Source organism: Eptesicus fuscus, chromosome 10 (genome assembly GCF_027574615.1).
Source record: "Eptesicus fuscus isolate TK198812 chromosome 10, DD_ASM_mEF_20220401, whole genome shotgun sequence".
Taxonomy (NCBI): domain Eukaryota; kingdom Metazoa; phylum Chordata; class Mammalia; order Chiroptera; family Vespertilionidae; genus Eptesicus; species Eptesicus fuscus.
The window spans coordinates 20,695,573-20,708,643 of record NC_072482.1 but is presented as its reverse complement, the minus strand read 5'-3'; the positions used below and the strand labels follow the sequence as shown (position 1 = coordinate 20,708,643).

The window sequence follows — 13,071 nt, the reverse complement described above, 5'->3', positions numbered from 1 at the left end:
CTGCCAGTTTATAGGGATTAGGCCTAAACCGGCAGTTGGACATCCCTCTCACAATCCAGGACTGCTGGTTCCTAACCGCTCACCTGCCTGCCTGCCTGATTGCCCTTAACCACTCTGACTGCCGGCCTGCTCATTTCCAACTGCCCCCCGCCACCAGCCTGCTTGTCCCCAGATGCCCCCCCCCACCAGCCTGATCACCCCCAACTGCCCCCTGTGCCACTCTGCTCGCCCCCAACTGCCCCCCCTGCTGGCCTGCTCACCCCCACCTTCCCTCCCCACTGGCCTGCTCACCCCCAATTGCCCCCCTGCTGGCCTGCTCACTCCAAATTGCCCCCCTTCACTGTCCTGATCACCCCCAACTGGCCCCCCTGCTGGTCTGCTCATCCCCAACTGCCCCCCCACCGGCCTGATTACCCAAAACTAACGTCCCATCCTGGCCTGATCACCCACAACTGCTCTCCCTTCTTGGCCCCTAACCACCTCTACCTTGGCCCCGCCACCATGGCTTTGTCCAGAAGAATGTCTGGAAGGTCTCCTGGAAGGTCTCCCAGTCTAATTAGCATATTACCCTTTTATTAGTATAGATGAGTGAGACTATAGTTCTTTTTTCTCATGGTGTCTTTAGTTTTTTAAAAAATCAATGAATTAAGTTCTTTTTCTTTTCTATGAGTTTATATGAAGCTTGAAATTATATGTTCTTTAAATATTTAGTACCCAGCTCTGCCACAGAGCCTTCTTTAGTCTTCAGCTCACACCTCTTCTTCTGCGCTCTGTCTACATGACATAACTAGTTATATAATCAGATAGTCTTGGACACTTGTGTTATTGTTTAATGGCTTTGTGTACTAATATGACCTGTTTCCCCAGTCACTAGAAGGGACTTAAGGACAGGGGTTCTAGGTCTGGAAGTTACATTTTCATTTTATCCTCCACAGCAGTGAGCACATGAACTAGTTCCCATAGCAGACACGTAACTCTTGTTTAACTGAATTTAGTAAGAATCATCCATTGGATAAATGCCTTTGAGAGTTAAACATCAACTCTACACTCCTTGTAGTTAAAGGAATTATTTACTTAGCTGATGGAAGCTTAGCTTTTCCTGTCCTGCTGCATGACTAACAATAACTTTTACAGAAACATATGTTTCCCACCTCTTAAAAGAACCCTTCACATGTTAACATGCTGCCTCTCCATGTAACTGATGAAAACTTTGTTCCAATTTGGGAAGTTATAGAACAGGATGATTATTATTATTTTTATTAAACTGACTGGGTTAACATTGGTCAACATGCACATACAGGTTTCATGTGTGGGTTTCTATGTTAAAAAATCTGTATATTGTACCATGTGCCCACCACCCTAAGTCAAATCTTCTCTCACCTTATATTAGGACTTCTCTCCCCACCCCCATCCCTCTGGCAACCACCACACTACTGTTTGTGTTCATAAGTTTCAGTTTTATATCCCACATATGAGTTAAATCATATGGTTCTTAGCTTTTTCTGATTGACTTATTTCACTTAGCATAATGTTCTCAAGGTTCATCCTGTTGTTGCAAATGGCGCTATTTCATCCTTTCTTATGGCTGAGTAGTATTCCATTGTGCATATGTACCACATCTCCATCCAGTCCTCTATCACAGAACACTTTGGTTGTTTCCATGTCTTGGGTCACTGTTAATAATGCCACAATGAATACAGGGGTGCATATACCTTTGCAAATACATGATTTCGAGTTTTTTGGGTATATACCCAGGAGTGGGATTGCTGGGTCATATAGTAGCTCTATTCTTAATTTTTTGAGGAATCTCCAGATTGCTGTCCATAGTGGTGTACTAGTCTACAATTCCCACCAGCAGTGAATGAGGGTTCCCTTTTTTTCCACAACCTCTCCAATACTTGTTGTTGCTTGTCTTGTTGATAACAGCCACTCTAACAGGTGTAAGGTGGTATCTCATCATAGTTTTGATTTGAATTTCCCTAATTGCCAGTGAGGTTCAGCATCTTTTCATATATCTATTGGCTGTTTGTATGTCAGGTGTATTTTCAGGTCCTCTGCCCACTTTTTATTGGATTGTTTATTTATTTGGTGTTGAGTTTTATGAGTTCTTTATATATTTTGGAAATTAAACCTTTGTCTGAGCTACTATTTGCAACTATCATCTCCCATCTGGTTGGCTGCCTGTATGTTTTGTTGTCTGTTTCTTTTGCTGGGCAGAAGCTTTTTACTTTGATATAGTCTCATTTGTTTATATTTGCCTTTCCTCCTCTCTCCTTTGGGGTCAAGTTCAGGTCCATAAGTTTGGTACCTATATTTCTTCTTTGTAACTTATTGTTTCAGGTCTTATATTTAGGTCTTTGATCCATTTTGAATTAATTTTTGTACTTGGGGACAGAACAGGATGATTATATATTGAAAATTGTAGATGTAGGCCACATTGATAAAGCAGAGACAAGCATGGAACCTGAGAGTTCAAGGAATTCAGTTTTAGTGACACTTTTTTCCATGCTCTGCTGACATTTCCATTCTTTCTTTTAATTTATTGTAAATCTAACTTTATTAGTTCCAGATGGCAGAAATTTCAGGCTCATTTAAGCAATACGAAAAGCCAAAATTAGTACCTCAGTCCTAATGTCTTAGGACTCTAAAAGGGCTGGATAGGAGGCTATATATAAGAATATGGCAGGCAGCGGCCAGACTCTGTTGAACCAGGGCACAGATCCAGTTGTTGCTAGCACAGAATACAAGCTATGTTAGCAATTATTCTCATTTTTTCAAAAAAAGAGATTTTAAATGTTAACTCTTGAAACAATTTTACTCCCTTTTATTCTCTTCACCAATCTCATTCTCTTCTACCTCACATGCAACCATTCTAACGTGCAGCTTTTTTATTATAGTGTATTATATATGTTGTTTTGTGTATATTTTACTTTATGCAAACGTTATTACATTATACATCTTTTTACTTTTTTTTCTACACAGCACTATGTTTTTAAGATGCACCTATTTGCTTTCTTGTACATTCTGTTTATTGTTTCTAACACTACATATTTATCAAGGTATACCTTCATCACATTTTGTTTATCCACTCTCCCAATGATAGAAATCTCCAACTCCTTACCCCCAAATAACACTGCATTCTTTTTTAAACACTGCAGGCCAAGAATTTAGCCTTCAGATGGCCACTTTGTTTATAACCTTTAAGACAAACCTCTTGCTCAATACCTGGAATTTCTTATCTCATAGCTCCCCCCCCAAAAAATCAGTGAACATTTAGAGTTCTGTCAGCCATCCAACCATGAGGTATGTCATTATATGCCACCAATATGGCATTTTTATAATAAAACATTCTTTTTAAAAAATATTTTTATTGACTTCAGAGAGTAAGGGAGAGGGGGAGAGATTTAGAAACGTCAATGATGAGAGGGAATCATTGATCGGCTGCCTCCTGCACATCCCCTGGGCATGTGCCCTGACTGGGAATCGAACCATGACCTCCTGGTTCATAGGTTGATGCTCAACCACTGAGCCATGCACACCAGCCAGGCTAAGAGAACATTCTTAAACTACCAAGTCAATAACTAAAGCAAGCCTACGTATCACAGAGAAATACTGATGTAAGACAGGTGCCACCTGCATTTTGTTGCGCCCTCACTCTCCAGTCCAGTAGGTTACTTTACACCAGCAAAGAGCAAGCATTCACACAGTGGCGCTACACTCTATGAGCCATAGACGTGACTTTTCCAATCTTAAGTCATCCCACATAGAAACTCCTTTTGTCAAAGAGTGAGGCAAGAAGCAAAGTCAAAAAAAGCACATCAGGAAATGGAAAGCTGTATCTGTGAATGAAAAGCTTGTTTCAGAAATGCACAAAAATCTGGATAAGTTGCGTTAGTTCAGAAGCCTTGATCTCCCACACTTTCATGAATCTCCCACTGCTGTTCGGTTTTGTTTTCTGACTTGGATATCAGTCCTCTCCACCAGACCATTTCAGAGGGGAGCCTGGACTAAGGGGGCAAGTAAAGGACAGAAATTAAGGGAAAGCAGTTTTTAGTCCCTTTAAGAACACACCAAGAGCCTCCTAAGTGTAAAGGGAAATGACCACACTGGTTTAGAAACTCCTCTAAGATCCAAAAAAAGGTCCAATTATCAGAAGATAAACCCAACCAAACGTACTTGCATTCACCAAAATCTTGGGCATGCGCTGGCGGTTCATCAGGACCGGGAAGGGATCACGCCCATCATTCCGTTCATGGATCTCTCGAATTTCTACTGTATCATCCATAAGATAGTAATGAATGATGTACTTGCGACATTCACCGAACATGCTGTCTGTATCATCCCAGATCGCATAGAATCGAAGAACCTTTGAGAAATCCAAAGTAGTGACTTAAATACAAATTCTGTAAGTGGAGAGTTTAGCTTAGCTACTTTGGCATTCATATATCAGACAATAATGAAAATATTAGCTAGAAAGACAATGAAGCAATCTAAAATGGTTAAAAAAAGAAATTTTTACCAAACATACGAAAACATCTGAAATTATGTATCAGATGTCAACAGCTGGAAAATATTAATAGGCTTATAAACCTGTGCTGAGAAAAAAATTCACTTTGATCCAAAAATATTAGTCCAGGAAAGAGAAGTTGAATTAAAAGAGCAATGGATCCTTTATACAGTTACTAATAAAGGTGCATGTGAATGGTTTATATGTAATTAATATGGAAAGAATCTTCATTTACTTATCAATCTTTTTTTAGTAGCAGTATCAACAACACAATCTTTAAATACAAAATAATAACAGATATATGATTGATATAAAGAACATCCTTAAAAGACTATGATAGTGCTAGGTAAAATTTTCTGAACTAAAAGGAATTACATTTCTGAGAGAAAAAAAAGCAGCAAAGAAGCATTGAGGGTGATCTTTCCATTTTCTTTCCCTTCAGCACACAAAGGAAGATTGAAATCTCCTACACACCCTGCCCACCAGGGGGAGCATAGAAAGGCTGGAACAGTTGGAAAATACCCAGAACATTCTGTATTCACACATTAACATAAAACTTAACAAGAACCATCTGTGATGGAATGCTTCTGAGAAATTACTATTTGAACATTAGAAATCTACATATATGCAAAATAAATAATCCATTTAAGGTTTCCCAAAGGATTCTGTTGAGGTTAACTCACATTTGGGAAAGAAGTAGCCAGCTGGAAATAAAAAGTGGAAAGAAGATATAGCTCAGGGATGCTCTAAGATTTAAGTTTGGTGGAAGTCACAAGACTTACTTCCACAATCTTCTTTGGATCTCTATAAAACTTTGGCATTCCTAGCCCTCTAACTCTAAAAATAGCACTGTATCCAAATGGTTATACTACAGGTGTGATTTTTCAAAACACACACACACCAAAATAGTTTGCTAATAAACACACGTTTGGAAACGAGTTAACTTACCAAGGTGCCTGAGTCACTTACTTGTTTGTCAAAGATGAGAAACTGCTTGAGTTGATCAAAGTCCGATGGAGTGACATACTGATGAAGAGGCCGTTTCCGAAGTTCTGTGTAAGGATCGAGAGCCATCTTCCCAGGTGGATTTAATTCAATTCCTTGACTTTCCAAAAATTCCTAAATAATTCAAAATTAATACTGATCACCTTTCTTGAAGCTTCTTCAAGTATTAACTGATGGAATAAAAATAAGTGTAATAATTTCTATACCAGTGCCCGGGTTAACCATTAATTTGCAGCTTGAGCATGTCTTCGCAGTACTGAGCCTCCAATTGACCCAACTGAATAATGCAGACAGTAACTGATTATTACCTTAAGTGTTCTGTATTATAAAAATGACGGGCAATATGATAAGCTCCAAATATAACCTCAGATCAATGGAATTTAGTTAGGTGCCTGAGCACAGAGTAAGGATTACTTACATACACAAATGTGAAACCTAACCATAGTTTCAATCAATATCCTATATAATAAAAGGGTAATATGCAAATAGACCAAACAGCGGAACGACTGGTGGCTATGACATGCACTGAACACCAGGGGGCAGATGCTCAATGCAGGAGCTGCCCCTTGGTGGTCCGCATGCTCACATAGGGGGAGTGCTGCTCAGCCAGAAGCCCTGAGCCGGGCTCATGACTGGCAAGCGCAGCAGCGGTGGGGGGAGCCTCTCCTGCCTCCGTGCAGCACTAAGGATGTCCAACTGCCCACTCCCCCTAAGCCATCAGTCGGACATCTCCCAAGGGCTCCTGGACTGCGAGAGGGCACAGGCTGGGCTGAGGGACCCTCCCCCCACCGAGTGCACAATTTTGTGCACTGGGCCTCTAGTGTAATTCATAACAGGTATAGGGACAAACCGCACAATGGCAAAGTTCAGCTGAAATCAAATTCTCAACTTTCCAACTCATTTAAAACAAGTCTATGATTAGGTCTCCCCTTCAAAATAAAAAAAGAAAGCATACCCATTGGTTTAGATCAGAAAATGTTATAGCAAAACAGGAAAGGCAAATCAAGTGTTCAAATCTCACCAGAAAAAGTTAAGGAAAGCATTTGGACATGATGTGATTTTGAATTCTATTTGCTAATTATGAATAAATATAATATTATTTTCAGAGTCACTATGTTTTTTAATACAACTTTACATTCTTTTTAAAAGAACCATAATGGACTATGCTTTTTTGAGAATCAGAAAAGAACAACTTCATGGGTTCTGTTTACATTCTGGAACTAGAAATTAACCTGAAATCTAGGTTTCTTTGGGGAATTGTGTAGTTTGCTTTTGGAGAATTCAATAGAAAATATAAAGAACACAGAACCAAAATATTTGAGTTCTGGTATTAGCTCTGCAGCTTAACTTGCTTGTAATCTTAGTATTTAAAGTTTACTAGGCAGTCTCCAATATTCTTTCAATATTAAAATATTATAGATTTTAATGTCTACTAAATCGACTAAGCTGGAGATACTGACTGGCAATAAAAATTCTCCTCTCCTTTGAGGTGGTGTATTGGTTGAGGTACTTAATGAGTGTTTTACTCCTTCCTGTTGCTTTCAACAGATAACCAGGCCCTTTGTTAACCTTACCTTAGGGATTTGGGCAGGAATATAGAAGCTTCCTAAGGATGACAGTACTTCCTATCTCTTAGATAAAGCCTAAACTCTTTGATGAGATTATTTTAAAGGAGGGGAGAGAAGGGAATGTCTTTGAGAGTAAGAGGAGAGAAAGGGGGAAATTCCCTCCGATTGGAAAACAGACACAGTTGGTGGGTCTCGGAAGAGCAACACTCTATACGTGACCTGTAGGGACGCTCCGAGCACCTGTGCAGCCAGGTACATTCAATCTCAGGCGTTCCGAGTCCCAGTGTCTTACCTAGCACCGAACATCAGGGTGGTGTCCTTGGTCAGTGGACATGTGAGCCCTGCCTATATGACTCCTTTAAGTCTGGGAATGCTTCCTTGTTCTTAGGGCTTGAAAACTTTGGTAAAGCTGAGGGTGAATAGAAATACGAGCTCAGTTGGACTGGGGCTCAAGTAGGTTTTAAGTCACTTTTTAATATAATATTTTTTGCACACCTGCATTTGTGGAGTAGAGTTCATATCTACTTTACTAGCAGTAATACTTTAGTGAAGAGCCCGGCTGGTGTGGCTCAGCGGTTGAGTGTCGATCCAGGAACCAGGAGGTCGCTGGTTGGATTCCCAGTCAGTGCACATGCCCTGGTTGTGGACTTGATCCCCAGTGTGGGGCAGGCAAGAGGCAGTTGATCAATGATTCTCTCATCATTGATTTTACTCTCTCTCTCCCCCTCCCCCTTCCTCTCTGAAGTCAATAAGAATATTTTTTAAAAATACTTTAGTGAAGATAATAAATTCTGTTATCTCTGATTTCTGGAACTTTATTTTTTAATGTGTTCAGTTCATTCTGTCTATAGGTCCAAACATTTATTTGGAGTAATGAGGAGGAGTTAGAAGGGATGGTGGTGATGATGATATGTTTAAAGAGAGGTGATTCCTTATTCAAATCACACCCTAAAGACAGCTATCTTCCTTATCCATCCATAGGTCCAGCCCTAATGAAAACCATCCAATTAAATAAGATGTGCATACATTTTAAACTGTTAAAGGAGCCAACTTCTCACCTAACAGATCAATTACTGAAAACATAATTCAATCTAATTATCAGTGCCCAAAATACACAGCTCTAGTCTATTATCAGTCATTACAATACTCACAAATTCTGTATTTGCAAATTTATCTACTTCCTAAAATTTATTGGTCTTTCAGACAGACATGCATGCAGTGATGAAAATCTGAGTTGCCTAATGCACACATTCCTAGCTAAAGTTGAACAAGGTGACATTCTGCGGTGTTTCAGCTTTTGTACTGAAAAAGTATCTTTTTTGTGGTCTCTTTAGTGCCACTTTCTCTCACTTTGTGTATTTGTTGGTGATTTTGCTATCTAAATTTCCCCAACCTTAGTGCTGATGTACTGTCTCATACTCTACGTGAAAGAAGGCTGTGATATGTACTTCATGTCACTAAACTATACATCTAAAATTGATAAAATGATAAATTTTATGTTATGTATATTTTACCACAATTTTTTAACCCTTTGCACTCGCTTGCTTTTTTCTCGATTCCTTTATTCTAATGCTAACCGTGTCGAGTCACACTCGACATCCGAGTGCAAAAGGTTAAAAGTCAGGCTGATGTCCCTGAAGGAAGAAATACATTGTGTTAGATAACCTTCATTCATGTCTGAGTTTGATGTTAATGAATCAACAGTATATTTTAAATGTGGCATTCTAAAACAGAAACACATTAAACAAGGTTATGTATTCGACAGGTTGGTGAAAACGTTGTGAACAGAGACTTGTAGGAACCTCATCCTGTATTTCTCCTCGGAGCAATGATGCAGTGTTTGCTAATGAAGTGTTTGTAGTAACTTTATAGAACAGAACTACCATGAGTATTAAGAACTGACTGTAACTGGTTTAGATCAACTGCTCAGTGATCAACTTGCAAATGTTCAAATTGTCCATGGAGAGACAATTGTGAGAATAAATTTAGTAACTCAACTTAAAGTAACATTTTATAATTTCTCATTGCTGGAACAATTCTGAAACTGCCTATGATTTAAAGGACCTAAAAAACCTAAACAATGACAGAACAAAACATGCTTGAAGGGGACACTATCTCAAAGATGGTCTAGCACCTCAACCTTCTATAGAATTTCTTTCTGTTGCTTTGGGATGACACAGATGCCGTGGCTCCTTTTCTTACTTCCTTGAGGTCTTTGTTCACCTGTCACCTTATCTGTGAGGCCTTCCCTGACCAGCCTTCATATATAGCAACTCCAACTCCCATCACACTTAATCTGATTTAGTTTCTTCTATAGCTCTTATAAGCATCTGACACATTATGAATTTATTGTTTCCTCCTCCAACCAGAATGTAATAACCTCCATAAGGGCAATTCTTTATACTTGGCACCTATGACAGTCCCTGGCACATAGCAGGCACTCGATAAGTATCTGCTAAATAAATTACTAAGTTAAAAAGATAAATGAATGAATTTACTCAGTGCATGGTAAAAATTAATCTTATCTGACATTAGGTAACATGAGATTAAAGGTATAAAATAATTGAGAAACTATATTTGCTTCTAGTGCTTTTATTTATTTTTTTAAATATATATTTTTATTGATTTCAGAGAGGAAAGAAGAGGGAGAGAGAGAAAGAAACTTCAATGATGAGAGAGAATCACTGATCAGCTGCCTCCTGCAAAACCCCTACTGGGGATTGAGCCCAAAACCCAGGCATGTGCCCTGACCAGAAATCGAACCGTGACCTCCTGGTTCATAGGTTGATGTTCAACCACTGAGCCCCATGCATACATTTTGTGCTTTTAAAAAAAGGGGCCTTCTCTTTCAATGGTAAGAAAATCCATATTTATGAAATAGAGAAAGTAGAAGATTTTTGTCAATATAAAAAAAAGTGTTTTCCTTTAAAAATGGTTTTATTTTAGGAATTCTTTAGAGAGCAAGTGTCCCTATATATAGCAAGTATGATTTACAGAAAAATATATATATAAATTACACAGAAAAATTTAGGCTCATATCTGCTAATAGAGGTAGTACTATTTTTGTGAATTCAAACTTCAGGTACATTGTCCAATGCATCTTTCCTATTTCCACCCCATCAAGGGTGCTACTTCCCCTACTCGCTATTTGAACTGGCATGTAAATTGGTTTCTTATCAAAGGATTCAGCTATGATGGAAGTTTAATTTTATTTGAATGGCTATGTATCAATATCATTGTGAAAAAATTATATCACTGCATACTTTTGGCACATATACAAATACCAAATCAACCTATATAATAATCCATACAAGGCAGATTATCTTACTCTAATAAGTGATATGTATCCTTCCATAAATTAGAATGCCTCAGAGACCACAACTTCCAAAAATATATACTATACCTGTGTGAATCCATCACAGTCAACAATGTGGAAAGTTTTGCCATAAATTGTAATGTTTATTCCTCGGTTTAGGTCTTTCCAATGGTAATGGTCTCCCTGGTCATTCTTGGGTAAGCGCTGACGTTTGATTAGCTTGCCTTGAGGGATCCCAGAGTTTTCCACCAGGGGCTCTATGACTGACATGCTGTCATCTTCCAGGTAGTAGTAAATGTGCACCTGACGGATCCGATAGTGTTCCTCAGTGGACATAGAAACATCTTCTTGAAAATAGGCATCAAACTTCAGTACCTATAACACATAAGGGAAGAAAAAATGGTGTTGTATTAGTTTCTCATCCAAAAAATGTCAAGTAACCTCCTGTAAAGAGAAATCACTCAGAGAGATTTCAATATTCACAACTCCTATCTACTAAATCAAAGATTGCCAAATTATGGTCCATGAGTTAAATATACCGCTGTCACCTGCTCTTGTATACAAACTAAGAATTTTTTTTTTTACATATTTAGGTGATTAAAAATCAATAGAATAAAATTTCACAACACATAGAAATTATATGAAATTCAAATGTCAATATCCTATATAATAAAAGGCTTCGACCAGCAGGCAGGCCAGCCAACCACCCATGTCCCCTCCCCCTGGCCAGGCTGTCAGGACCCCACCCATGCACAAATTCAAGCACCAGGCCTCTAATATATATATGTATAGTGCATATGGCTGGCTATTAGTCCAGATATAGGGATTATGAAATTTTGTCTTCTAAGAGCATCTCCTACTATTGAAAAATGCTTTCTCCCCTGCCCCATTTAAGCAATCCTATCCTATATAACCTATTTATATTAATAAAAGGATAATATGCTAATTAGACCCAGTGGATCAGCCATCTTCTGGACGTCTGACTTCCTTCCAGAAAAAGCCATAGTGGTGGGGGCTGAGGCAGAGGCAGTTAGGGGCGATTAGGCCAGCAGGAGAGGGCAGTTGGGGGCGAGATCAGGCTGGCAGGGAAGGGCAGTTGTGGACGAGATCAGGCCATAAGGGGAGGGTAGTTGGGGTTGACAAGGCACGCAGGTGGGGGCAGATGGGGGCGAGATCAGGCCTGCAGGGGAGGGCAGTTAGGGGTGATCAGCAAGGCAGGCAGAGGTAGTTAGGGGCAATCAGGCAGGCAGACAGAGAGGTTAGGGGAAATCGGGCATGCAGGCAGGTGAGAAGTTAGGAGCCAGCAGTCCCAGATTGCAAGAGGGATGTCTGATTGGAGAAAGTGCAGGCTGAGCTGAGGGGGATGCCCCCACCCCCACCCCTGGTGCACAAATTTTGTGCACCAGGCCTCTAGTTTATAAATAAAGTAATTACACAAATAATTAACACTTATTTGCTAATGGCTGGTTTCCCATTACAAGGGCAGAGTTGTGAGTAGTTGTGATCGAGAGACCATTTGGGCTGCTACTATGGTCTGAATTGTGTGTCTCCCCTCCCAAATTCATACTGAAGCCCTAACCCTTGATGTGACTATATTTGGAGATAGAGTCTTTACAATTTAATTAAGCTTAAATGAGGTCCTACGGGTGGGGGCACTAATCCAATGGAAATAACAGCATTCTCCCCTGCACCCCATTCTCAGCACATACCGAGGAAAGGCCATGTGAGGACAAAGCAAGAAGGCAGCTGTCTGCAAGTCAGGAAGAGAGCCCCCATCAGAAACCAAATCAGCAGGAAGCTTGATCTTGGTCTGCTAGTCCCCAGAACAGTGAGAAAATAAAGTTCTATTGTGTAAGCCACCTGTTATTTTATTATAGCAGCTCAAGCAAACCAAGATACAGCAAAACCCAAAATATTTTCTATGGGCCCATAAAGAGTTTGCTAACTTCTGCTCTAAGTGCTCAAACTATGTGTAGACTATTTACTAATGTGTTCCTTGATAAGATGGCTTAAAGACCTTAACTGTACTAGCAGCACGTCCATGCCAAAAACCTCTCTAAAAATTTTTGGAAAGAGTAAAAAATTTGGACAAGATTATGACTTTTCATTTCAAAATGAAAATAAAGGCACAAGTCTGTTTCTTTAGAAGTGGAACCCCTTACATATGCACACTAGAAACATATTTAGTATTAGAAAGTTTATATGAATAACTCTCAAATCATCAATCCACCACAAAATCCCCCATGGTTGGCATGTAAATTGTACTCAGAAATATAGAGGATACAGAAAACCCTACATCCTCTGGAGAACACCAGTATTGGTGTGAAGTCAAAATGGCATGTCTATTGTACATTTAAAAATATGTAAAAATATTATTAAAAGTCTGTGTTGGCCGAAACCGGTTTGGCTCAGTGGATAGAGCGTCGGCCTGCGGACTGAAAGGTCCCAGGTTCGATTCCGGTCAAGGGCATGTACCTTGGTTGCGGGCACGTCCCCAGTGGGGGTGTGCAGGAGGCAGCTGGTCGATGTTTCTCTCTCATCAACGTTTCTAGCTCTCTGTCCCTCTCCCTTCCTCCCTGTAAAAATCAATAAAATATATTTTTTAAAAAATAAATAAATAAAAATAAAAGTCTGTGTTGGCAGGCTTTGGGATGAATTTTATAAATATGTTATTC

At 39.5% G+C, this 13,071-nt stretch overlaps 1 protein-coding gene across 2 annotated transcripts in view; it reads right to left on the bottom strand.

Moving 5' to 3' along the window:
• The window catches only part of EFHC1 (EF-hand domain containing 1), a 66,092-nt gene that overhangs the window by 30,959 nt on the left and 22,062 nt on the right, over positions 1-13,071 (bottom strand). For both annotated transcript variants that reach the window (XM_028133916.2, XM_028133918.2), the window contains exons 3-5: positions 10,484-10,771; positions 5,477-5,626; positions 4,177-4,366 (exon numbers count right to left, since the gene is read on the bottom strand). In XM_028133916.2, the coding sequence (XP_027989717.1) occupies positions 4,177-4,366; positions 5,477-5,626; positions 10,484-10,771 (628 nt within the window). The remainder of the gene's footprint in view (positions 1-4,176; positions 4,367-5,476; positions 5,627-10,483; positions 10,772-13,071) is intronic.